This window comes from Dufourea novaeangliae, unplaced genomic scaffold (genome assembly GCF_001272555.1).
Source record: "Dufourea novaeangliae isolate 0120121106 unplaced genomic scaffold, ASM127255v1 scaffold310, whole genome shotgun sequence".
NCBI classification, from domain to species: Eukaryota; Metazoa; Arthropoda; class Insecta; order Hymenoptera; family Halictidae; genus Dufourea; species Dufourea novaeangliae.
In genome coordinates this window covers 87,384-112,704 of record NW_015374199.1, presented here as the reverse complement: position 1 = coordinate 112,704, position 25,321 = coordinate 87,384, and the positions used below count along the sequence as shown (strand labels likewise).

The window sequence follows — 25,321 nt, the reverse complement described above, 5'->3', positions numbered from 1 at the left end:
AAACAAGAACGGGGCGTAATAACTTGCATTTTTGCGCGTGGAAACGTTCGGCGGCGTGTAAGAGAGAGTACATTTTTTTATGGGAACGTTTGAAAAAATATTTCAGTGCCGCGACATCTGGAATTTTTAATCGTCTAGAATTAAAAATATCAGGTAACCAAGATAGTTCGTACCGTTTTAAGGGGGGACAAAGGGGGGTAAAAGTTAACAAAAATCGATTTCTTCGAAATGCATTTTCTTAAAGTTTAGCTCTTCAAAAATGCTATGTGAAAGTTTCAAATCGATGTTCGAAGAATTTATAAAGATACAGTGCTTTTGGATTACCTACATAAATAATTTCAAGTTAAACTTTGAACGCGTTTTTCTCGAAACGGCATTTTTCTAATTGACGTGTACGATAACTCTGCCTATTTTTATTCAATCAACTTGAAATTTTGACATATGTATTTGGCGTATCTATCATTTACTTCACAAACAAATATATCGTAAATCACGTCTCGTGATTTGTCCTGACCGCAATCCCTCCACAGGAGTCCGACATCTATCATATGTCCCCATGAATGACAATTTCGACGACAAACGTGTGAAACTATTACATATGAAGCTTTGAACATCGTACAGAAGGTTTACAAGTTACTGAAGAGGGAATTATTTTTATTGTTATAAGTCTGAATAATATTTCAGCCATGTTTTACTGAATTTATGCACATATTGTTACAAATATATTGTAAACTCGTACATATAAGTAGTATTTAAGGCAAATGTTGTGAAATTTATTCAAATACTATTGTAAATTTTGTATTTTCATTAGATGTTTTCAATAAAAAGCAGTTCAGTGGTACATATGTGTTGTTTATTAAGCCTATCACTACGCTATCTCATATTTTCCATAAATAAATAAATAGTAATATGTAAACTTAATTAAAATTGCATCAAAATAAATTAGAAGTTCAATTTACCACGAAATTTGAATATGAAAAAGCGCGGGATAACTGCAAAATCGCGGATTTACTAAAATTATAATACCTGACTTACAAATATGAATATACGTTGACCTATAATTAAAAATAATCAAATGGATTTCAATTGATTTTGAAACAATTGTGACTCAGTTTTCTCACGAAAATCTTATCAACCTATTAAACATGTTATCATTAACTCTCGTATAACGAATGCAGTATCATTCTGACCATCTGTAATAGGTATGTTTCCATTCTGTATAATTATATGGATATGTAACATATAAACTTGAAAAAATGCATAAAATTTTACGCTTAAGTCCTTCTTGAAACCCACGTACAATGGAAATTCTACTATGGGTCAAATTGACCCTGCATTCATCTGCCTCGTCAGTCCCAGACCATTCGCCTTTCGAGAGTTAAGAAAAAACAAACATAGTTAAAATTTGATTTTCCACACACCGGTCAGATTACTTTATTGCAATCGCTGAACTGTACCAAACGACTCGAGTTTTCTCCTCTCACTCATTCGCAGTATCCATCTCGCTCGGTGATCAAGCTCAGTGATCGACATTATCTTAGTTGCCATGAATCCAAGTACATCTAGACAGCTACACCGCGGACCTTAAGAGTAGTCTACTCGCGGTCACCATTGTATCACAACGTGTCAACATCTTCAGTTAATCGATTCTTGGTTAGCAGGTATGAAAGAATCGAGTATTCAATTGCTATTTTCGGTATTAAGCCGCTTGACCAAAATCTTGCGTTATATTTAATATAAGACGATAGCTACACAATATGCTTTATTATTACGTTCTTGCATAATAAGTGTTGGTTTTGAACTGCAGAATTTGAACTATCAGGATTTGTCTTAACCAGAAAATTTTTAATCGAAGAAAGATCTATTTGAATCGATAGATTTTCACTAATGAATTATAGGCTTTATGATTCACGTTTCTTATGTGCACAAAATGAAGCAAAATTTATTATGCAACACCCACAATGAAGATTATTAATGAGTGTGTTATATACTCTAAATTGTACAATACTGTTACCTTTTATGTTTTGTAATGTGGATAATAGTGATTTTTCGAAAAGTTGTGATACAGTTCGTAGTGGACTACTTGGTTTATACAATTTTAACGACACGTAAGGTCGTGTCTATATTCTTACAGCGACGTGCCATACACAGATTTAAAATCAGGCAGACAATAATGTAAAAGTATTCTATATTCTTAATCGTGTATTCACGAAAGTGCCGACAATAGATGACTAGACAAAATTTATGTCTGAACACAACGTCGTTCGAACAATGTTCAATCACACGGAATTGGAATTACTATAAAATAATTGCATATCACTATGCTTATAAGTACAGATTCACATTTTTATACACTATACACCAGGGTTTCCCAAACTGTGTTCCACTGAACATGAATAGGTGTTCCGCGACAATTTGGAAAGGTTTCATCATCAAAGTCATTAAGTGCTTTATTTATTCATATTTTTATGTTTATATTATATTATAGTTTTATGTTTAAAAATATTTACTAAATATATAATGTGTTTTAATAACATTTTTTTTTAATTTTTACTAGCAGGAATTACCCAACCTAAAAAATAAGCTAAGTGTTCCGTTAAAATTTCCGGATTTGCATTTATTAAACAGTAACAATTTTACAATCATAATCCACTCTATAGTGCCTATCTTTTAGTGTAGTAATTGCTGCAGATGGGGACGGGTCATTCCACGCCAAGCGAAATAGTTTTGTAAACAATGTCCGGGATTTTGCTCAAATTGAAATTACATACGTGATAGTCCATTTGAAAATAGGGGTTGGTTTAAATCACCATTTCCCTGGTTTCTGGTAGAAAGTAGAAAAACTGTGATACAATCAATTCCATCCACAACTCATAGTTGCACTATACAATCCACTATCTCTGCAAGTGGAAAACTACTGGCTCCCCTTTTCGTCATGTTAAAAGAATCTTTGTTTGGTATCATGAAAATATCAATTAAAATATATCCCTTTTGCATGATAAATGTTTAAAAAGTATATATATATATGGATATAAAGGAACCACTGTATATCAAATTCTTAGTTAAATAATATTAAATTAATAAGGGCGCCGATACTGTTTTTACACCCGGGCGGCCAACAACCCAGGAACGGCCCTGGTGGACGGTATTATAATTTTACACAACACATACACAGGCTCGCGTTATCATAAAGTAGGCAATGTCATTAAATCATCACTAGAATCTTTGCTGTATCATCCAAATATATTTTATCTATCGGTTTATTGGAACTCGACCATGAAAACATAAGTAGACGTTGTAAATTGCTTACACTCGAAACTGGTTTGATAACGTATATGAACATGTTCTAATGATTTTTCGCCATATTGTAATATAATTGCTTAATGTATCCATAAAAAAAATTACAAAAAATGAACGAGTGTGTGACGGAATCTTCCAATCACGTAAGCATCTGAATGGAATGCTGAGTTTACGTACGCAGTGAATATGTAAATTTTCTGATGGCGTCTGAATTGTGAATACGAACTTCGTTTTCTAACATAAGTAACATTTTTTTACGCAAAAACTGTTTCACCATATTACATATTATATATACAAATTTCATATTGATTTGAATTTACCTATGTAATATTAAACATTGATTTCTTGTAAGTATACGTTAAATCTTATATAAAAGAACTAAAGATTCTTCCTAAAAGGTGAAAATCACTTCACAAGAAACCACACGAGGAGCATAAAGTTATTAAAGGGTTTTTTGAAAGATTTATTGTAACAAAGTTTCAATTGATCAGTTAATAGTAAAAGTGTAAAACTTCAATTTGGCAGAATAATTGGACAGATGAGATGTTTTCAATATTCATATGTCTGTAACTTTGATGGCTATTTATGACCATTCAAAATCACAACATTTAATAAGTGTAACCTGTACGTTGATATATACAAGAAATTTTTCTCTGTTTTTTAAGACAAAAAATTGAACTTCTAAATTTTTTATTTTTCACATAATACGTCATTTCTTCCCAAAATCGTGCGTTGTTGCAAAAACTCATGATTTTTAAAAATGTTCGTGTTTGCACTAAGCAAATAAGTATTAAGGCATAATAGGCCTAAAGTTGATATTTGTTGGTATATTTACAATGAATATTTTATTATAAAAGGTGTTTGAACTGTGGACCATTATTGCTCATACAGACATTTAATAGTTTAAAAACTGACATGTACACATTTTCTAGTGTGCATCTGGCAATTTTTGAAAATGATAGTTCTTGCATTATCTCTGGAGTCGTTAGTGGTTCAATAAAGTGCAATGTAACACCTTTTACAGTAAACCTTAATAATTATTTACTCTTTATGCTCCGTAAAGAAATGTGCGTTCTACTTAAAAAAATCAAGGTGACCTTCAAAACTTTATGTGCGAACAATGTTGAAAAAGAATAATTGTTCTATTGAAAAGAATAATTCTGAATTAAGTTGTAAAATTTGATATTTGCATAATCATTCGCAATCTAATAATGATATTCTCTACATTACTACGTGTACAAAATAGGTTGTATCATGCGAAAAAGATTCATCATAAAACCTAGAAAAATTTGTACATTTTATAAAGACATGAAGTATTTTATAACACAGTATGGTTCAGGTTAGTGCGGAAGAATCAGGTTCGGGCTTTCGCAGATAGTGATGACATATTTCGTTTCTCAGTGAGAAATCCTCACATGAAATCTGTACAGTGACGAGACACCAGAAAGAACAATGTAAACACTCATGATGAGTGATTTACTAGGAAAAATTGAATTCCCGTGTTTTGCATAATACAAATATGAAGATACGAAAGATATGACTTCCTTTACGATAAAATAATTCAACGAAGGTGTTTGGACACGGTGACTTCGGTAGTAGTTTGTGAATAATTCCTGAGTATTTCTCAAACAAGCAAAAACATGTCAGGGTTACGTAAGATTAACACAGTCGGTACGTAATAGACACGAAGCGCAATACGCGTTCAGAAATACTCGATAGTATAATGCGTTACTTTTCCGGCGCTATTTTATTTGGCTTCAAAGTGACTTACGTTCTGATCGGCCACAGAAGACTCACAACGACTAAGTGAAGTGTTTAATCAACAATAATCTACGTTGTATAACGCGGAAAATTGTATAAATCCTCCAAGTATCGAAATGAAGCGTAGAAAACCGTTAGGTATCAACCGGCTTACAAATCGCGCGAAATTTTTTAGACACAATAAATAACAGGTTACTTAATCGATAAATCGGAATTGGTGTAGATATTACCTGGCCGGCTCGGTCACTCGAGTTATCACTACTAGATTATTTTGTGCGAGGATCTTTGTAATCTATCATTTCTAATAAAATTTTTACAACGCCATGTGACGTAAAATAACGAATTCAGAATGCATGTTGCACTATGAACCACAGAAACATAATAAGATATACCAGTCAATCGTTCACTTATTGTGTGCATAAATGTATGAATGCCGGCCGTCAGCACTTTCAACACTTAAAGGCTCCCACAAACCAACGCGAAATATTCGCAGTGGTAGCGAATATTTCGCGGCGATAGATTCGCAATAGTTTAAAATGCATGGCGTCTTATGAGACTGTTCACACCAATGCGAAAAATTTCGGCAAAAATTTATCTATAAAAAATCTGTCGCCGCGAAATATTCGCCGCCGCTGCGAATATTTCGCGTTGGTTTGTGGGAGCCTTAATAAAGTAAAGTGATTTGATAGCAGCTAATAAGTAAAATAATTTCACTCTCCATTATCTCTGACTAATTTTGATGTTCATTATAAGTGGGACAGTCTGCATATAAACATATATTAAATATAATATATTATATAGGGTGAGTCACGAAAGAAATGAACACCTAAATATCTCTGATAAAATTAAGAATATGAGAAAGTTTTCAAGAAGATAATTGTACATAGATTTTTGTTTGACGCTATCTTCAAGATTATTTCAACATTATATCGATGCTTTTTGATTGGCGTGAAAACAATCACCTTTAATTGAAAACTTAATCTCATCTTGAATTTTTCGTAACTTCTTAATCGCTAAGAGTCTGAATATATTTATAGCAATGTACATATTTACGTAATTCAAAATTTTCTATCTTTCATTTCACGTGTGAGCGAGACGCGCTATACGTCAAACGTATCTAGCAAGTGTATCGATGTATCCACTATTAAAGCAAATTTTTGTATTTTTCCGTGTACTTTTATGAAAATGTTACTACTGATGATGAACAGATTTATTAACGCGTAATATTCAATTATTGAAATCGAATCCATTTTGTTTTTATTTTATGGTTGTACTTCTCATCTACTGCTAGGTGATTAGCAAAGAAGATAGTTGATGTTTCTTTTATGTGAAAATAGTTAGATTTTGTAATAGAGGTTAATGTCTCTTAGGTCAGAGTGTTTTTCATGTGATCCTGTGATGTCAGGGTCGTGTCTGGATTAAATTTATATATTCGCCTCTTCAATTTAGATGCACATAGCTCATGCCACACTAGCTCATGTACACTATTTGAAGCATCTAGTGTATCTCTACATCGTCCGAAAACAGCTTACCACATAAAGCATAGATACCCTTGGGACGAAATTAATGTCACTTTCAATGTAATTATCGATTCTGAACTATAAGTGAGAAAACGAGATTACCATTTCATATTATGAAAACAAAGACAATAAACTGTATCTCAGCAAAAAGGAATATGATAGAACCATTTACTTTAAATACTGAAATCTGATTTTAAATATATGTAATCACTGCAGTGCACTACGTGTAAAACAACACACCGTCGTGCCTTATATTGAAATCGATGAAACCATTTGTTTATTCTGCCAGCTTATTTGAATAATATTTAACATAAGTTTACACAATTACCACCAGGCTGCTGCGCTTAACACTGTAGAATCTACAGTGTAGATAGAGAGGGCGACAGAATTAAGAATGGGGACGAAATTCGGGCCACTTACCTTACTGTGTAAAATTTTTCACGTTTTACACATTTACTATGTTAGCGTTGAAACATCACGCCTCTATCGTATTTACCAACATCGTACTTACATACACCTACAGTTTACCATAATTCTCGTGCCTTATTAGAGTTAGGTTACTTATATTATCTGGAGCACGCGGCGAATATTGTGCATGTTAGTTTAAACCCCAGCTTTGCATGCGATTTCCTTTGTGGTCCAACAAGAACTTGAAGCAACACATACTATCGTTTGTGTCATGATTAGATAGTGCTATTTACTGTCCACGATTCGTTTTTTCTCCGTGGACATTCACGTCTTTAATAACTTACAAATAACTTTACGGCTTCTACCAATTGCTTTTGCTACCTCGGTACTAGTTAAATTTTGCTTTTATAAAGCAAGAATTGTTTTAATTTCACTGTCATGCAGCCTCTTACCATGACCTATTTTGTGAATTTATTGTACACGTTAACTGACTAAAAGCTCAAGAAATGCTGAAGAAATTTTAAACACGGGTCTTGTGTGCTATCATTTTATCTCTGTACATTTCTATATTTATATTTCTTCTGATAGCATTTATAGAAGTTATCGATCTAACATAACTTACGCTTACATATTCGTATAAGGTGTGTAGGTACATACTATTAACAACTTTGGGGCTATCATAATAACATGAGAAATTAAAGATAGAACGCGTGTATTATCTTTTTGTCTGGAAGTGTATGTAAACGCATTCTTAATAAACAGTTTTAAAAAGATATGGACTGCGTAGCACTGATCTTTGGACAGTTTTCCATATAATCGTATCGGTTGTTGTACTATAGTAGAATAATTTAGATCATGTTATAAAATATATTGTAGCACTTATTATTAAATGAAATACAATATCTGTCATATATGAAGTCTGCAATATAATATTTCTTATTACGTAGTTTCATTTATGGCGTAAATAATGTTCTTCGTAGCTGTACAAGAATATCAAAACAATATGTTCTTTATCACATGATAAGTTTTTTATTAGCACGTGACATGTTGAACGTCTTTAGCACCTCATTATACAGCCTTCACAACCAGGCGACTGTTAAACAGGCCCCATATCCGTCTCAGCGGTGTTATTTATAAAATAAAAGAGTTTTATAAAATACAATTTTTTAAATAAAATTTTTCTATTATTTTTACGAATGAATAAAATAAAATAGTTTCACAAAAGTAAGAAAAAATTATATCTTAATGTCGTGTATTTTGTAAATGATTACTTAAACCCAATCAGAATTTCAAAAATAAAATCCTTAGATTTCCTACATGTAGCTTTTACCTATCCAAGACCTCGAGAATCTGACCGTCAACGATTGCTAAAAGCGAATTCGGAATACATAAAAAAACTCCTGCAATCAATCGGTCCTCGGTTCGCTACGTGGGTAAAATTTCCCTATCATAAAATTCAGATCCTTAAAAAAATAGTGCTCATATCGGATGGGCCAAATGAAGTGTTACAAACTGTTTTCTCTGAAATCACTGCAGATATCGACTTCATGTTTTTTCAATGAAATCGTACAAGGGATCTATGGTGTGGAAATACGGTCAAGGAGTACTCCCGGACATAGTACAATAATAATCAGTTGTACCACGTACACCCCCCGCCCCCCACCTTATCATGCTTTTTCGTTTTTTTAAATCATATTTAGGGTAGAGAAAACAGTCACGGCGGAAAGTCACGCATAGATAGTACGAGGAACAAGTGAATATCACTATCTCCAGGAATACCCAGAGTTGCTATTTTCTCAATGGACCCCGATACTATTCATTGAAGAATGCCAATGTGTGGAAAGAGAAATGATGTAGAAGTAACTGCAACATAATTCGTATTATAACATTATACTATATTACATGTAGTATTTATATCAGAATCAAGATAAATAGCAGCTGCCGGCAATAAACACATTCGTTACCACCACGTTATTCCGAAAGCATTTGTCACAAACCACGTTAGATTTTTAGCATCCCAATCAGTGGACTGTTCTTATCTTCTTGCATTGAAATTAAAAATAAAGAAAACAGACTGACAAAATATGGGTGAATATTGCAAAGCACTAGTTACTTTTATACAATAAGTATGCTGACTTGAAAATCGGAGTACAACACATTTGTGACGCTAATAACTATTCCTTTTATTTCGTCCTTTCGTACATCCCTCCTTTTCCTGTTCTGTTACAACAACATCGTATTCATGTAATAATGTCGAAATATTATTTGATACCGATATTCGTCATTGAAACATGAAATTCATTTGACGACCTGAATATGTATATGGTGAACCTGACATGTTTAAATAAATTAAACATATAAAATAAAATACATAGAACAATTACGGTACACTAAAAAATTCATCAATAATTTGATTGTTGGTGAACAGTTATAAACTGAAACAAAACCAGATGTTTATGTAACTGATATATGTAATTTATCATCTGTTTATGTAACTAAAATATGAACTGAAACTTGAGCTGAGGACAATACACGAATAGAAGGATGAATAAGTAACTTTTAGTCACAATTCCAAGTTCAAGGACAAAGATTATTATGACATTGCCACGGTCAATGGGACATTTAGCTATAATATTGTCTGTAAATTACTCTTTTTAATGACACTCTACTGGCAAGTAGTGATGTAGCAGTAAATAGAACTTTGACGAAAGGAGGGAGATATAAAGATTCCTCCAAGTACAGATATGTATAGAGTCGCGACTAATGATACTAGTAGTTTCTCGTGCAGTCAGAAAAGTGACACGCAGAAACTTGCATGGAAATGTAATTTCTGTATCTTCGGTGTGATCGATTTGTGTGGAATACTTTTGTTGTCTTAACATCAGGAGAGTGTTACAAACTGTAAATAAGTATCCATATTACTATTTCTTCTAAATTAAGAATGAGTTTACTAGCCAGATATCTCAAACCGCTTAGTTTGTCGTTTGTCTTTGTGGTTGAAATATTACTACTAAATAGAAATTAAAAGAGAGAGGTAGAGGTTGGTCGAATTTGGCCTTTGCTGCCCACGAACAATTTTAACAGATTATGTTTGTATACCTATTAAAGAGTATGAAGTATATAATTATTTTAGTACATTATAAATTTTGAAATATTGCCGTCCCTAATACTCAGCCAGTTAACGTATTTCGACATTTTCTTCTTTGGATGATGATCCATTATCAAAATGGTCATTTAGAAATTCAGCAGGTAAGTTCGCTGTGGAATGGTATCGATCATATCCAAAAAATCATAAAATTATTGTTACCTAAGGGCTACAACCCATAATCCGTTCACCAACTTCACATCCACACATACATATGTCCAATATAGTTTCTAATCCACTTTTTTTTCTCAAATAGCACATACACAAAGTATTTAACAGTGTTGAGTACAAACAAAAATATTTTGTGAGGTAGAAAATAGTTTTTGTTTAATGTTGAGTGTCGCGGATGCAAAAAGTGCCTTGAGAAACAGTTTCCCCAATAACATTGTCGTGCCTAGAAGCACCAGCATTTCTTGCAGATTTCATTTCAATCCAAGAAGGGAATTTGCAATACCACCTGCCATTACTATTACAATAAATCTTTCGAGATATTTTCTTGAAATGCTTTTTAAAGATGAATCTTTTGCGATTTCAATCTCAGACTGCATCTTTACTAAACTGTTAGCACTATACAACGAAAATTCAATTGCAACAAAAGTTTCACTGCTAGCTGAAGAAATAGCAGTCCTATAAAAAAACTCTAATGTAAGCCATGTGAGGATCTTAAGTCAAGTCTTTAAGCTAATATATTTGATCATTATGCTATATTTCACAATGGCATTCATGGATATTTTCAAATTCGTCGTAGAGACGATATTAATTTCCTGCGAAATGTTTAAACATTGCTTCCTACTGCGAACATAATGTTGGCGAATGGGTTGACAATTCTTGCTCCTACGTAACAATAATTTCATAACTTTTCGAATATGACTAACAGCAAGCTACGAAGAAACTGGCTTCTACTACTTGACATAATTATTTTACTAATAAATCATTATTTGAAGAAGAAAATGTCGAAATTAATTGGGTGAATATATATATTTTTTATAACTTTCCTACTGCCTCAATGTTCTGATATTTCAGCAACTTGGTGAGACAAAATTCCTGCTCCAAAGAAATACTAGTTTTCGATGGTTTTATAGCTGTTTCGTTAATAAAATCCACAATTAAGTACATATTTTACATTTAGTTGATAGTGTTCAAATACAGGAACATATACAGGGTGTCATGTAAGTCGCGGTACAACTGGGTAGGGGGTCACTCTACAGGAAACAATAAGTCGAAAATATGAAAGAAAATATTTTCATTTTAGACGTCGTTTTCAAGACAGTCTTCAACAATCTGCTGGATACGCGTGCAATTGAAAAAGACTCGCCTAGAGCGTCCGATCATTGAATTCCGTTACTACTTACTACCATGAATACACGCATTTCAGATTAATTTGCAAAGTCCATTTTCACGAAATGAAGTCTCAAATGAACAAAATTTATTCTATAAGTTCGACTTATTTTTTCACTTAAAATCACCCCTTACCTGGTTGTACTACCAGTTACATGACACCATGTGCAAATGCGCAGTTCAACGAATAAGCCTATAAAGGAACGGACCCAAATAAATATCACCAATTTTGATAGAATTTTATTACAAAGTAATTTTCATAAAAATAATTGACACGTATTTTTTTATCTGGCAACATTGTGTGTTTTCGCAAGGGATCCAACTAAATGATTATATTCTAGAAAAATCCACTTGTTTAAATAGTAACATAATGGATAGACCGGCGCTGCTCGGGCGTTCGTAGTCCGAGGGTTAATGTAAAAAAAAAACTTAGTGGCATTTTATTAGGTCTACCCTATATATTGGATTTACAGATAATATACATATACAAAAATGTGTATTCCTTGTGCCATATAGTAAAAAATGTGAAACGAGTAATCTTATTTTTCAGGTCCATTCAAAATGGCGCTTATAACACCGTATTGGGGTCTAGATGGCATCCTACTATTCGCATCCCTTATGGTGGCCGCATATATGTACGCAACACGGAAATTTAAATACTGGGCGAAAAGAGACATCATGGAAATTCCTCCGACACCGTTCATAGGAAATTTCACGCAATGCTTTTTTTTGAAGAAGTCACCAGCGGAATTTGTGAAGGAACTGTACGATGCATCCAAAGGATTACGTTACATGGGATTTTATATTTTCGACAAGCCATTCTTCCTAGTACGGGACCCCGAACTTGTCAAGCACGTCCTGGTTAAGGATTTCAACAACTTTAACGATAGATATGGTTCGCCGGATGTGTCCGACCGGCTTGGATACGCAAACCTTTTCATGATGAAGAATCCTGGCTGGAAGTTACTTAGAACGAAGCTGACGCCAATCTTCACCAGTGGAAAACTGAAGAAAATGTTCCAGCTAATGGCTTTAGTCGCCAACGATCTGGACGACTATCTGGATTCGCAGAAGTTGGGTTCGTATTTGTGTTAGTATTCACGTGATTAATACAATATATTAACTTGAGAGTTCCAAGACCTGTTCTTTTTAATAGAACTACTTTCCATAAATGCCTACTTCTAACAGCGGAACCTAACATTCATAGAATAGATATGCAGTATAGAACCAGGCAAAAATATAAATAAATCACATTATTAGCTGTTGCCATATCATCAGAAAAATGAAAACTCAATTTCCCATCACTACATAAGCCTAATGAAAATTAAATAAATTCAATCAATCCATAAGTCTAAATGAACATTCACGTATGCAGCGTGATTTTTATTTTATACCAAAGTCAATAATCTTAATATTAATATTGGTCAGTTTAATAACAAGCGTCGTGCTATGAACATGGTGTCCTATCTAAATGGACCCACTTGAATATCTCCGAAACTATTGACTAGGTTAAAAAATGTTTCAGACAATAATTAAATGGTATCAAAGAGCACACTTTTTAATGTAACTTTTTTCTATGTGGACGCATAGAGGTCAGATGAAGGTAAACTTCGTTTTTTTAAACGAAGTCATATATTTTTTAATGCACTACTAAATGCTACTCGTTATTCCCTACATAAAATACTGAGTCACTTATGATGAATAAGTGCATTAAAAAATATACGATTCAATTTAAAAGAAAACAAAGTTGACCATCATATGATCTTTACGCGTCTCCATAGAAAAAAATTGCTCACATTAAAATGTGTGCTCCCTAATACCATTTAGCTTTTGTCGGAAACAGTCTTTAATATCGTCAATAGTTTTGAAGATATTCAAGTGAGTCGATTTAAATGGGACACCCCGTATATAGCCTTTGCATTCACTGATTCTGAGTCAGTACTGTATATTTTGTAACTACGGTTACCGTAGACTAAACAATATCGTGCAACCAAGATGTGTTATTATTATTATATAAGAGATAAGAGGAAGTTTGAATATTACTTGGTATAACGGTGGAAGTTGTCAGAAGTTCAGCATTTCTATGCAGAAGTATTACATTACTGTGATAGAAAATAACATAACTAATAATTAATTGTATCAGATGAATAATTAGTTTACATTCATGGATCACTATGGGATCCATTGAAAATTAACTCAATTCTACTGACAAGGAGTGTATTTTAGGTGTCCGCCTCCGATTGCTTTGGTTTTCGGATATGTTTTAGAGGACCGAAAAATAGGACATACGTATTTTTTTATAGCGGCCCGTTTTCATATTTAGGGGGTGAAACCACCCCTCAAAATTTCGACCCGGAAGTACTATCTCGAAAACCAGAAGAGATACATGAAAATTTTCAATTGGTGGCTTTCATGGTATTTTTATGTACAATAAACTGGTGTTAACAAATTGTCAAAAATACAATTTGTTTATAACAAAAAAATTTGTTATAACTTTATTTTACAACTTATTGAATTTTGCTTAATGACATAAAATGACGAGCACTTAATTCCAAGTCCATTGGTATATTTATTTTTGAAAGTCTGCGAAACATGTTTTTCAGAAAAATAACGTCGCCAGAGTTATTCTTGTGCCGCTGCATACGTTCGTTGAAAGACAACAAATATGAATGACACAAGACATCACGTTTGCAAATAAAAGTTGCTTTTGCAAACAATAAAAATTCATAAAAAATATATCAAATTTTTTGAGAAATCGAAATTGACTTTTATAAATTGACCATTATTTAATTTTTATTAATATATTCTCCGAAAACCGAGGCAATCGGAAGCTTAAAGAGCGGGCGTGCGCATAGGATATAAATAATAAAAAACTGCGAGACTAAGGAGGCAATTTCAAAAATAAATATACCAATGGACTTGGAATGAAGTGCTCGTCATTTTATGTCATTACGCAAATTTCAATAAGTTGTAAAATAAAGTTATAACAAATTTTTTTGTTATAATAACTTTTTTATGTACAATAAACTGGTGTTAACAAATTGTATTTTTGATAATTTGTTAACACCAGTTTATTGTACATAAAAAAACCATAAGAGCCACCAATTGAAAATTTTCATGTATCTCCTCTGGTTTTCGAGATAGTACTTCCGGGTCGAAACTTTGAGGGGTGGTTTCACCCCCTATATATGAAAACGGGTCACTATAAAAAATACGTCTCTTATTTTTCGGTCCTCTAAAACATATCCGAAAACCAAAGCAATCGGAGGCGGACACCTAAAATACACTCCTTGTGAGTGTAATTTATAATACATATATCGTACAAGAGAAGCTATTGAAAAAGTATTATAATGAGATACTCTGATTATATGTAAGACTTCTCTTTCTTAATGTGAGCTAATTACCTAAAAAACATCACTTAATAGTAGATAGTTATTGTGGAATCACATTTACATAATTATTAGTACAACATGGACGTATAATTACTTCATAATGAACCATTCCGTTTAATCTGATATACACGCATGCATGTATAATAGGTAGTCTAATGATGATGTGATAATAATTCTTTCAGAAAATGGCAAAGTGATGGAAGTGAAGGATCTTTGCGCGAACTTTACCACAGACATGATTGGTAGCACCGCCTTCGGTCTGCGAGTAAATTCATTGAAGGATAATAATGCACCTTTCCGGCAGTTTGGCAGAAAAATTTTCGAGTACAATGCATTTCGTGGGTTCGAATTTCTCACCATATTCTTCATGCCGCATTTAACCAAATACACAGGCGCGAAATTCTTCGGGAAGGAGACCAGTACATTCCTTCGATCTGTATTCTGGGACGTGATTAATCAACGAATCCAGTCTGGAGAGAAAAGGAACGATCTTATTGATCTTCTAATCGAGTTGAAACGGAACCATGAGAGCGAAGGCGACCTTGACGGATTTCGTAAGTTATAGTTTCAACTATTTACTCATTCTTAGTCTTCGTAAGTTGACTGCGAAAATTTTATTTCTATTCGGTTGATAAATATCAAACTACACATTCCTCGTGTACTCTACGGGTCAAATTGACTCGAAGCGAATTTTATTATTGTAACCAGAGACGTTACATAGGCGCCACATTAAATTAAGCTATTTAACAGAAATGTTTAGTAATCATGGTAAAGAAAAAATTAGATGTATTTTAATTTTATTAGCATCGCTTCATTAACATTCTAATTTCTCCTTTGATCCCTTGTTAGAGATTGAAAAATTGTTACCATTCGTTAGCATTGAATACTCAGTGTAACAATTCTTAATAAATCTATGCCGTCAATTAAGAGAAACTATAAGTTAGATTATACTTGTTTCTTATTGCTCTGTTTAGCGTACCATACCACCAATAAATACATAAACACGTAGTGTTTCAGTTATTATAAAAGAAGCATCATCGCTTTTAGGTATATTGTATAAAGTGTTTACATTATTGCTTCTAGAAATTATTCCTCTATTCATTTTTAAATTACATTTACGTCCGTAACTATGTGTATTCACTAATGCTTTATTGAAACCTTCATTCATTTCTCCGATTTGTCCAATTGAAAATAAATAAAAAACGACCAACGTCAAAGCTTTCACTAAACGTGAATAATGATTTATGCACAGTAATGTACCAGATGCACAGACAAGTAATCCAATAGTTTCTGTTCACGAAAAACCAATCCAGGATAAAACATATAATCATAATCTACAATTTTTCCGATTAATTGCTCCATTGATTGTATTATGCAACGTTTTCACCATGGAAAATTATATCGTATCCTCCTCTGCATCTATTTTTTTTATTAATGATTCCATTTCAAATAATTTGTGTTATAGAATTCAGTGGCGACGATTTAGTGGCACAAGCAGCTGTCTTCTTTAGCGGTGGTTTCGAAACTTCATCCACAACCATGTCTTTTACCCTTTACGAGCTTGCGTTAAACATGGACGTGCAGAGGACTCTGAGGAAAGAGATCCTCCAAGCTCTTGAAGAAACCAGTGGAAAAGTTACATATGACATGGTACGTAGCTTAGCAGTCACGAAGAATTAATTTAATCTGAAAAATTCTACCACTGGATATACGATACAGAATGAGTTTATTTCATATAACATGAAATTATAGATTCGGAATCGTGATGCACCACAAAAGACGGTAGCTCGCACGTCGAGAAAATCGTTGAAGAATTCTACGAATAAGAACAGTAAATAATAAACAGATATGTTGGGTGAATGCTATTCGACTATCTTGAAAAACTAAACTCTGTAGGAAAAAATTTTACTGTACATTATAAAGTTTCTTTTCTCCAACAAATCATCTCTCTTTTGCTGATAGATACTACACTTTCGAAAATAGGTATACCCCGAATTACGACCGCCTCGACTTATGACATTTCGGACTTACGACCGTAAAAAAAAATACTTCTTTTTTGGACTATTAAAATGGATATTTTTAAATTAATTTTAGTAAACAGTGTGACATGTGACTGGCGGTGCAACCGGGTAGGGGATGATTCTACGTGAAAAAATAAACCGAAAATAAGAAATAAAATTGTTTCATTTGAAACTTCGTTTTCGAGAAAATTGACTTTGAATATCTGCTGGCTGCGCCTGCAATTGGATAGGACTACTAGAGCGTCTGTTCATTGCATTCCGTTTCTACTTATTACCATGTCACATATACGTGTTTCAGATTAATTTTCAAAGTCCACTTTCTCGAAACGAATTTCACAGTTGGAAAGTGTGAACGGGCCCTTACAGAAACTATCTATTTCACTGTAAATGCTCTCAAACTGGTAAACCGAATGTGTCTTTTTCGCAGGTTATGACGCTACCATATCTCGACAAGGTGGTCTCAGAAACTCTCCGCAAGTATCCACCATTGGCATTTTTGGACCGCATCGCTATAACCGACTACAAAATCCCGGATTCGAATTTAGTGCTGGAAAAAGGAACTCCGGTATACATTTCTATGATGGGAATGCACTATGATCCGGAATACTTCCCTGATCCGGAGAAATTCGATCCCCTGAGATTTAACGAAGAGAATAAACAGAAACGACCGAATTTCACTTACTTCCCATTCGGGGAGGGACCTCATATTTGCATCGGTTAGTAAATTTTTCTAATTTTGACCTAACTATACAATCATCTTGTACCATGTTGTCTTTAGAATTATCATTCGTACTTCTTTAGAAATGACAGATAGTTTTCTTACTCTTTTGCAGTTCCTTCCTAGCCACACCATTAGTTTGTTTCACTTTGACTTTCGTATCGTCACTGTTGCTCCTTCGAAAACGACTCACAGTTCCCTTACTTATATGCTCGAGGAACAGTAAGGAATATAAAAAAAGGAATTTCTTATAATACATTACGTTCTTTTTATCCAATACATTTTATTCGTAGCGGCAATTATTGTCGAAAAGCCATGAGATTTTTGCACCGAATACTTTTACCATTAGATAAGAAATTTAATATCTTTCAAAGCGGGCAGTATAAGTATACATTTTCCATTGTGTTCATTTTCAAAAATATCACAAAATTACTGTGACATGATACAGGAGCTTTTTGTGTTTAATTGTATACTTATTGAAAAACAGTAAGAAATTAGTGGAGGTATACAAGGTAACCCACGCAACTTGCACACCTCAAATAACTTCTAAAGTATGCATTATGTAAAAAAATGTTCATACCAGAGTTGCATGGTTTGGAGGGATGTATTATGTAGTGCATATATTTTTTTAGAGGTGGAGGTGTGTCATCGATTTCAAAATCAACTTCGTTATTTTAAATAGAATGCTATACTGTTTATACCAACATATCGAGTAGTGTTGAATTCAGGGTAAAAAAGTATTGACCTTTATTATCTTTAAACCTAACAATTAACGAATAATTTCACCTTGTTTCTGGAAAATGTACTGTGCGTAATATCAAGTTGGAGCTTGCAGATAGTAAGTATGTATTAAAAATTGTTTTGTAAATATCTCGTTAACTATCAGGTTTAGGACGTATGAAGTTCGACGCATTTTTACTCAGAATTTGATACTCTATCGATCTATGGTACAAAAAATACGTCACTTCAAGATGACCTTGAAATCTTTGAAATGCCTCCACCCACAAAAAAGCACGTACCTTATAAGATGTGCCCCTTGATACCATTTAAGTTCCACGCCTCAAAATTTTCATAAAGTGCACCGTTAACCGATCAAGTTAGCTGAGACACCCTGTATTCTCTGCGCTATACTTATCTTTCGGGAGCAGATACGTTTCTCTTTTCTTGAACCTTGCAAAACCTCAAAATTCCATGGACACGATCTTATAAATTCTATAAATAATTTATAAACAAGCCAGGAGCAATTCTATTCTCTCACGATGTACTACATTTCAGGCATGCGACTGGGTCTCTTGCAATCGAAGCTTGGACTTGTCCAAATGCTGAGCAAGTACGAGGTGACACCTTGCGAAAAGACATCAATCCCGATGGTTTTAGATCCAAAAGGACTCACCACGACGGCGCTAGGAGGAATACATTTGAATGTCCGGAAAATCAGTACAGAAGCTGGTTAAATCATGTACAAATTTAATGTTTAATGTTATGCCAGTGGATTGATAATTAAAAAATTCTTTTCCCTTGAAATACGTAGTTAAATATGCAGACATATGTAAATATTGTGCATAAATTAAGAGGCGATACCTGACTGAAAGAATAAAGGATTTTTCCGTTTTTATTGAGGATTTGGAATCGTATTCACAATCATCTACAGGGGATTCTCGTGGTGTAATGAAAAGTGGTATCATAGGCGACAGTCCTCAATAAGCTGTGAAATATTTTTCTTTACCGTTCTCATTTATCTTCCCTCAAAAAAATGGAATATCTTATCCCAGTTGTCAAAATCACTCGGTATAAGTACGTACGTATCTGAACTCGTGATAAAATCAGAACAAGAGACATTATCATAATTATGCTGCAGACATCATTAAATATAGTTAATATCAGTGTATCATCCAGCTTGGAAAGTGAGATAACGATCACATTAAACAGTTTCAGCAAAAGAGAAAATTAGTTATGTATGTCGTATTGATACGAGATAAGTCACTCTATCGTTTCTGTTCATTTTTCATTAGTGACAGATGGTAATGCGCTTACAAGGGTATTAAAGCATTTTTCTTAAACAGTGTACGGACAATGACAGATTATGAATATTTTATTGAGTACAATACAGGGTGTTAATAAAAATGTGGGACCTTTCACAGGGTGGATTCTACAGTACACTCTTGGTAACTTTCCTCTCCCTACTCATTTTCACCAATACTCTTGCCCCTGTGCCGCCCCGTTAGCTATTTTTCCAGACGGTAATCTTTGCAGTGGGGGCATTTGTTAAGTTTCTGTACCCAGAAATTCTCTCTGAAATACTTCTGGTGCGATTGGTTATAACACTTAAACAATTGATTATGTAAGAGCTATAAAATGTGATTATGTAACAAAATAACAATTACAGCAACAACAACAATGATGGTAATACTAACAAGAGGAATAAAAAAATAATAACAACCACATTAAACACAACAAAATTGAGAATTATAAAAAGACTGAAGAAACGAATATGAGTTGACGGGAAAATCTAAGGATTTTATCATTGTTTATGTTGGAAAGATGGTAGAAATGTGTTTTAGTACAGGATACCATAGAACTGGGCCATAAGTATCAGCGACTAGACTAAATAAACCGCCATTAAGATTAATATTAACAGTACATGTACTTTTCCAAAGTTTTGCAAGTCCAATTTGCCATTAAAAGAAGCTAGAAAGTCTCTACTTTTCGTATATTTAACTCTTGTCGCGTGGATCGACGTGAGAGATATATTAAAACATTGACAAACCTTTACATAGTGCAAAAATTTCTAACAAGAATTTATTACTTGATTTGAAGTGTGATTTATAAAAATACAATATAGTTATTGATAATTTAAGGTCATTAAAACTAAAATATATACTTTGAGATGCTATATCCATCATTAACTTGAAATTTAAGCGTACCTTAATAAGCTTACAGGATATTTCTATATGTAGATGCCTGGAACGTGATCGATTAATTACTGCTTTATTGTCTGCCTTTAAAGCGTGGTTTGCTCAGTCTGTACACATTCAAAAAAAAGATTTAAGGTTTTATTGTGTAATATTCTTAATATATGGCTATTATAGACTACATTGAAACAATTAGTTTCTAGTTATTTGAGAATTAGTTTTATCCATATAGCATATGGGACTCGAACCACTTTGGCGCCGTGTTAGACGTATTTTTTAACGAATTAATAACTTGAAAACGAAGCCTCGAGTGCAATTCCGTCATTCGTGATTTTTGTCTTAATTGTACATGTAAAATCCATCCTGACAGTGGCCCACATTTTTATTAGTACCGTGTAGTATATCTTCGCAGTTAGGCATTAAACGCTGTCAGATGGAAACGAATGTAAACGTTGTTTCATGTTTAATGGTACTTGGAAAGTGATATACACCTGCCACATACGTATGACGGCGATTACTTACGAAAGATTACAGTATATACATATACATATACAGGGTGGGACAATAACTATGGCCACTTTGGATATTGCTGTTATTTGTAATAATATGAAAAAATGTTTTATACAAAACTTACACGGTATAGAGGGGGGCATATTGTGACACAAACATTTTCTGCGTGGGTGAAGGCATAGAGGAAATTTCAAGGTCCATCGATTAATTCGATAATCGTAATATCGATTCATTCAGAATAGTGCGGTCTGTATATTTGGTTAGAAAGTTCCTACATACATCTTTATTTAAGACATCTTTATTTAACAGCAACCATTGCTCGCGTTAAATTTACGTAAAATTAATTTTCTTAACTCGTTTGTAGCTGCTCAGAAGTATCCCTTCGGCACGTATTAGCTGCTTCTTCAACGTAATTTCTGTGTGTAGCAGTATTTATATGTTGCACTACTTGCGATTTTCTTTCGTATATTGTAGTTTTATTACAAGTTTGACAATATACACTTTTTTCATTACTCTCATTGATGATAAAATTGCAATCGCCTTCGATCCAATTGTTCATCAGTGCTATGCTACTACTCCGAGTTTTCAGCGTTATTAAAAACACTCTAATAGGATACAAATACTGTAGGATACAAGTACTGCAAAAAACATAATTATTGTCGAGCAATGTCGAGTATGTTTTTACATTCAATGTGTACTGAAGATTGTATTATTAACCCTGTCCAACCGCAGGATTCCATTTGGAATCGTTAACGTATTTAGCATTTATAGTTCATATCATGAACCTGAAGATTCAGTATGGCATCGTATTGTATAGTATAATTTTTTGCCGTTAGACGGAAAAGTTCTCGAAAATATCATTCGGGACCCGAATATGTTTCGAGACCCGAATACGTTACGAGATCCGATATCTGTCGGAATCCTGATGCGATTTATACAGTCGGGATCCGACTTGTCCCGACCCGACCCGAGTCTCGGGAATCCCGTGATTTCGGATACCCGCACAACCCTGCTCGATTACCCATCACTAGGTGCAACTCGAGTTCGCCGCGTAGAGCATCTTCGTCGAAGACAGTTTGCCGGCCAGAGCGGGGTTGGTTTTCACACCATAACGCCCTTATCAAGGCACTTATACCAAAAGCGTACCATCCAGTCGCTACTAGTACCTGGCCCAAATGCAGCGTTGATCTTCTTAGTTGTCTCCGCTGAAGAGGTGTTAAGCTGGTGCTCATACAACATAATAGCTCGCAGTTGACGTTGCTCCATTTTATACCCATTACGCGGAAGGTTTGAGCGTATACTCGCACATTCTGGAAACTTCTCAGGCCTGCTTCGATTTAAAGACGAAAATATCCAATAAACAACGATCCCGACAAGGACTTATCAGACAGCCGAATACTATATACAGAAATGTTGAAACAGCAAATATAATGATAATGAGTATAAAAAATATCATGAAATGACGCAAATTATCGTTGTGTTTCGTCTTTTGGTATATTGAATGGTATTATGAATAATTTTGAGATATTTCATGGGATCGACTGAAATCAAACAGCCTACATAGATAAGTTGCAGAAAAATGAAAATTTCGTAAAAAATGTTATTATTGTACGCGTATTCATTCAAATAATCTTGAGTGTTTACTATGAAGGTGTTCCAATACTTTTAATCTCAACTTTAATTGAATGATAAATTAGATAAGTTGGCCAGCAAGTTGCAATCACATTATTACACTACCTACATAGTACACAATGACATTGCAGTTTCCAGACTTGAAATAAGAGGGATACCTACGTGCTGCCGTGATGGGTGTGTAAACTCTTAAGTCATGATGCGAATTACTTGATTGTCAGTCGGTAATGGACCGCGAACAAGACTCAACGGAAGTGTGATTCGTGCATTTTCAGTGTCATCGAATTGTGCCTATTTTTCTGTTGCATTATTCTCTGGTATTTATTATATACTGTAAGTAAGTAATCTTCATATTATTTTCTTCAATCGTTCAAAATTTGGTATAGTATATTCTTAACCGTACTGATGATAGCTGAATATTTAACAGCCACTTTATGATAGTAAAGTACCAGTATGTCAGGTGCACTATTTGTATAATTGTATGGTTATCAGTGCAAATGTATCTATGTTCACTCAATAAATTTGTCGCCATTAATTATGAAAAACTAGAAAGCATAAAAAACTATAGTCCAAGGCAAAGATGATGTATAGATTGCGGATTTTATGCATTTATAGCCTATAGGTCTCTGTAAAATACAATGAAGGACAACATTTTTGTGAGATGCAACGAGTTTTCTATTTTCTTTGAGCCCAATAAGATACTTAAAGGAACAAAGAAATTCCTACTTTTGTTTTTGTCTTTATGAACAACCTTCTAAAATGTGATTTTACATAAAAATCCGCAGTCGAATGATGTACATTCTAAACTGTATTTATGACCATTGCATTGAGTTTCCGTCAATATTAGTGTACATACTGTTTGAAAATTTTGAATGCTGAATGAAGACATTGTACTAAATGATACTTTATTGAGTAGAGTATTATTAAAACAACTTCTAACAGCTTTATGCTGTCTAAAGGGATAGATAAAATCCAGATACAAAAACATTGGAAATACGATATTACTATACTTACAATTCGATGTGCGTTACGAAAAGTAACACGTTTCAATTTTGGTCTCGAAAAGTAGCATGTTTTTATTTACAGGGACGAAGAACAGCATGTTATGCTTTTTTGCAACGAAAACTAACACACTTATCACGGTAGTTTCATTTCTAGCTGCGAAAAACATCGCATTAGATAGGCTGTCTAGTACTTATGTCAACTGTTCGTAAGTTAAACTGTGCTAGTCTGCATAAAACACATGAGACGTGCTACTTTTCGTCGCAGTGTTCAAAATACGCTATTGTTTGTGTCGAACTGTGAAACGTGCTGGCTATCGTAGTGAATGTCCAACATGCTAGTTATCGGTGGAATCGATGCAACATGCGTCCATTCGTGATAAATTGAAATGTGCTAATCTTCATAAGACAAACGACACGTGCTACTTTTCGTAACGCAAGTCGAATCCCAAGCACTACGACGCGACATTCTTAATCATTTTATGAAATTAAACCCAAAATATATAATTTTAGTGTTTGTAGAGGACTTAAGGAAGTTTTCTCATTTTTTCTAATCGCTGCATCAACTGTTTATATTTGGTTATTAACGACGATACTGTAGGATAATTGTACCCACCATGAAGATTTTCAACAATTAATAACGCGAAAACATAGCCTCGAATGCAATTTCGTCATTCCTAATTTTCGTGTTAATTCTGTATGTAAAATCCACCTCGTGGAAGTGTCCCACATTTTGATAAACATATGGTAACTACATCTATCATCAAGCACGATATATCGCCACTCGTAATATTTCGTGAAAAAGGGTTAAAATTTGTTAGTAATCAATTAAACTACATAATGACGAAGTATGCGGAGGAAAACATGCTACGATTACAATGATATATTAACACTAGGTTTACGGGACGCGTCATTTTGACGCATTTCGAATGCTTTCTAACCTCGAAATTCTCTATGTGGTATACCTATCTCTATAGCTATGCATTAATTTCAGAGATCATAAATTGTGTATTATATAAAATAAGTTGTTTTTTAAAGAAAATCTGCGGGTTCGTTGATGCGTGCCGTTGAGATACCTACACGATAAGTGCCCGTAAACCTAGTGTTAACAACGTGTAACACAGAGCTGCATAACTTCTGTTCCCGGAGTCGGTGCCCCACTCCGGGGGTACCCCCACTACGAGGCTCAGATGCTCGTCAACTACGTACGCAACTACAACCGCATACCTTTCATTCTCATTATCAATATAGTATTTACTACAGATGGGAACACAAATTTTGCAAAGTTATAGAGCAGAGCTTTATTTGTCCAGAATGTAAACGTGATCGACTAAAAAAATAACAAGCACAATAATATAAATATTTTGCAACTGTATTTCTTTATTTTTATAATAAAGACATTTTTCAAATATGATACCATTAAAAATTGTTTGTTTGGAAGCCTCCAAAATATCCGTATGGTTAAAAATAATAAACCAGCATGTAAATATAACTTTAATAGCTTATAAATGCAAAAATTAATATTTCTCAACTAGGCGGTAATAGATATGTGCACTTTTTCATGATCTTGGCTTTTGCACGACTTTTTTTGTTTTAACGCAATTGAATATATTTAGACTTTAATAATTTTAAACTGCCGTGCATGAAACACAAAAAATTTCTT

General features: G+C 33.8%; 1 protein-coding gene across 2 annotated transcripts; it reads left to right on the top strand.

The window, feature by feature from the left end:
• Positions 1-1,553: 1,553 nt before the first annotated feature.
• LOC107192283 (cytochrome P450 6k1-like) lies at positions 1,554-19,218 on the top strand. Of its 2 annotated transcripts, none has more exons than XM_015581499.1 (6): positions 1,554-1,661; positions 12,023-12,550; positions 15,047-15,418; positions 16,330-16,514; positions 17,313-17,601; positions 18,879-19,218. In XM_015581499.1, exons 2-6 carry the CDS (start codon positions 12,034-12,036, stop codon positions 19,055-19,057), a joined length of 1,542 nt encoding a protein of 513 aa, XP_015436985.1. In that variant the 5' UTR covers positions 1,554-1,661; positions 12,023-12,033; the 3' UTR covers positions 19,058-19,218. The 2 variants fall into 2 exon arrangements, with proteins under 2 accessions (XP_015436985.1, XP_015436987.1); XM_015581501.1 differs by lacking the exon at positions 1,554-1,661 and adding an exon at positions 9,839-9,890.
• Positions 19,219-25,321: the final 6,103 nt, after the last annotated feature.

Excerpts from the sequence above, each read along its gene's own strand:
- LOC107192283 (XM_015581499.1), top strand. The coding sequence starts at position 12,034 with ATGGCGCTTATAACACCGTATTGGGGTCTAGATGGCATCCTACTATTC. Across the intron at positions 12,551-15,046 it reads TCTGGATTCGCAGAAGTTGG|AAAATGGCAAAGTGATGGAA; the intron begins GTTCGTATTTGT and ends TAATTCTTTCAG. Across the intron at positions 17,602-18,878 it reads GGGACCTCATATTTGCATCG|GCATGCGACTGGGTCTCTTG; the intron begins GTTAGTAAATTT and ends ACTACATTTCAG.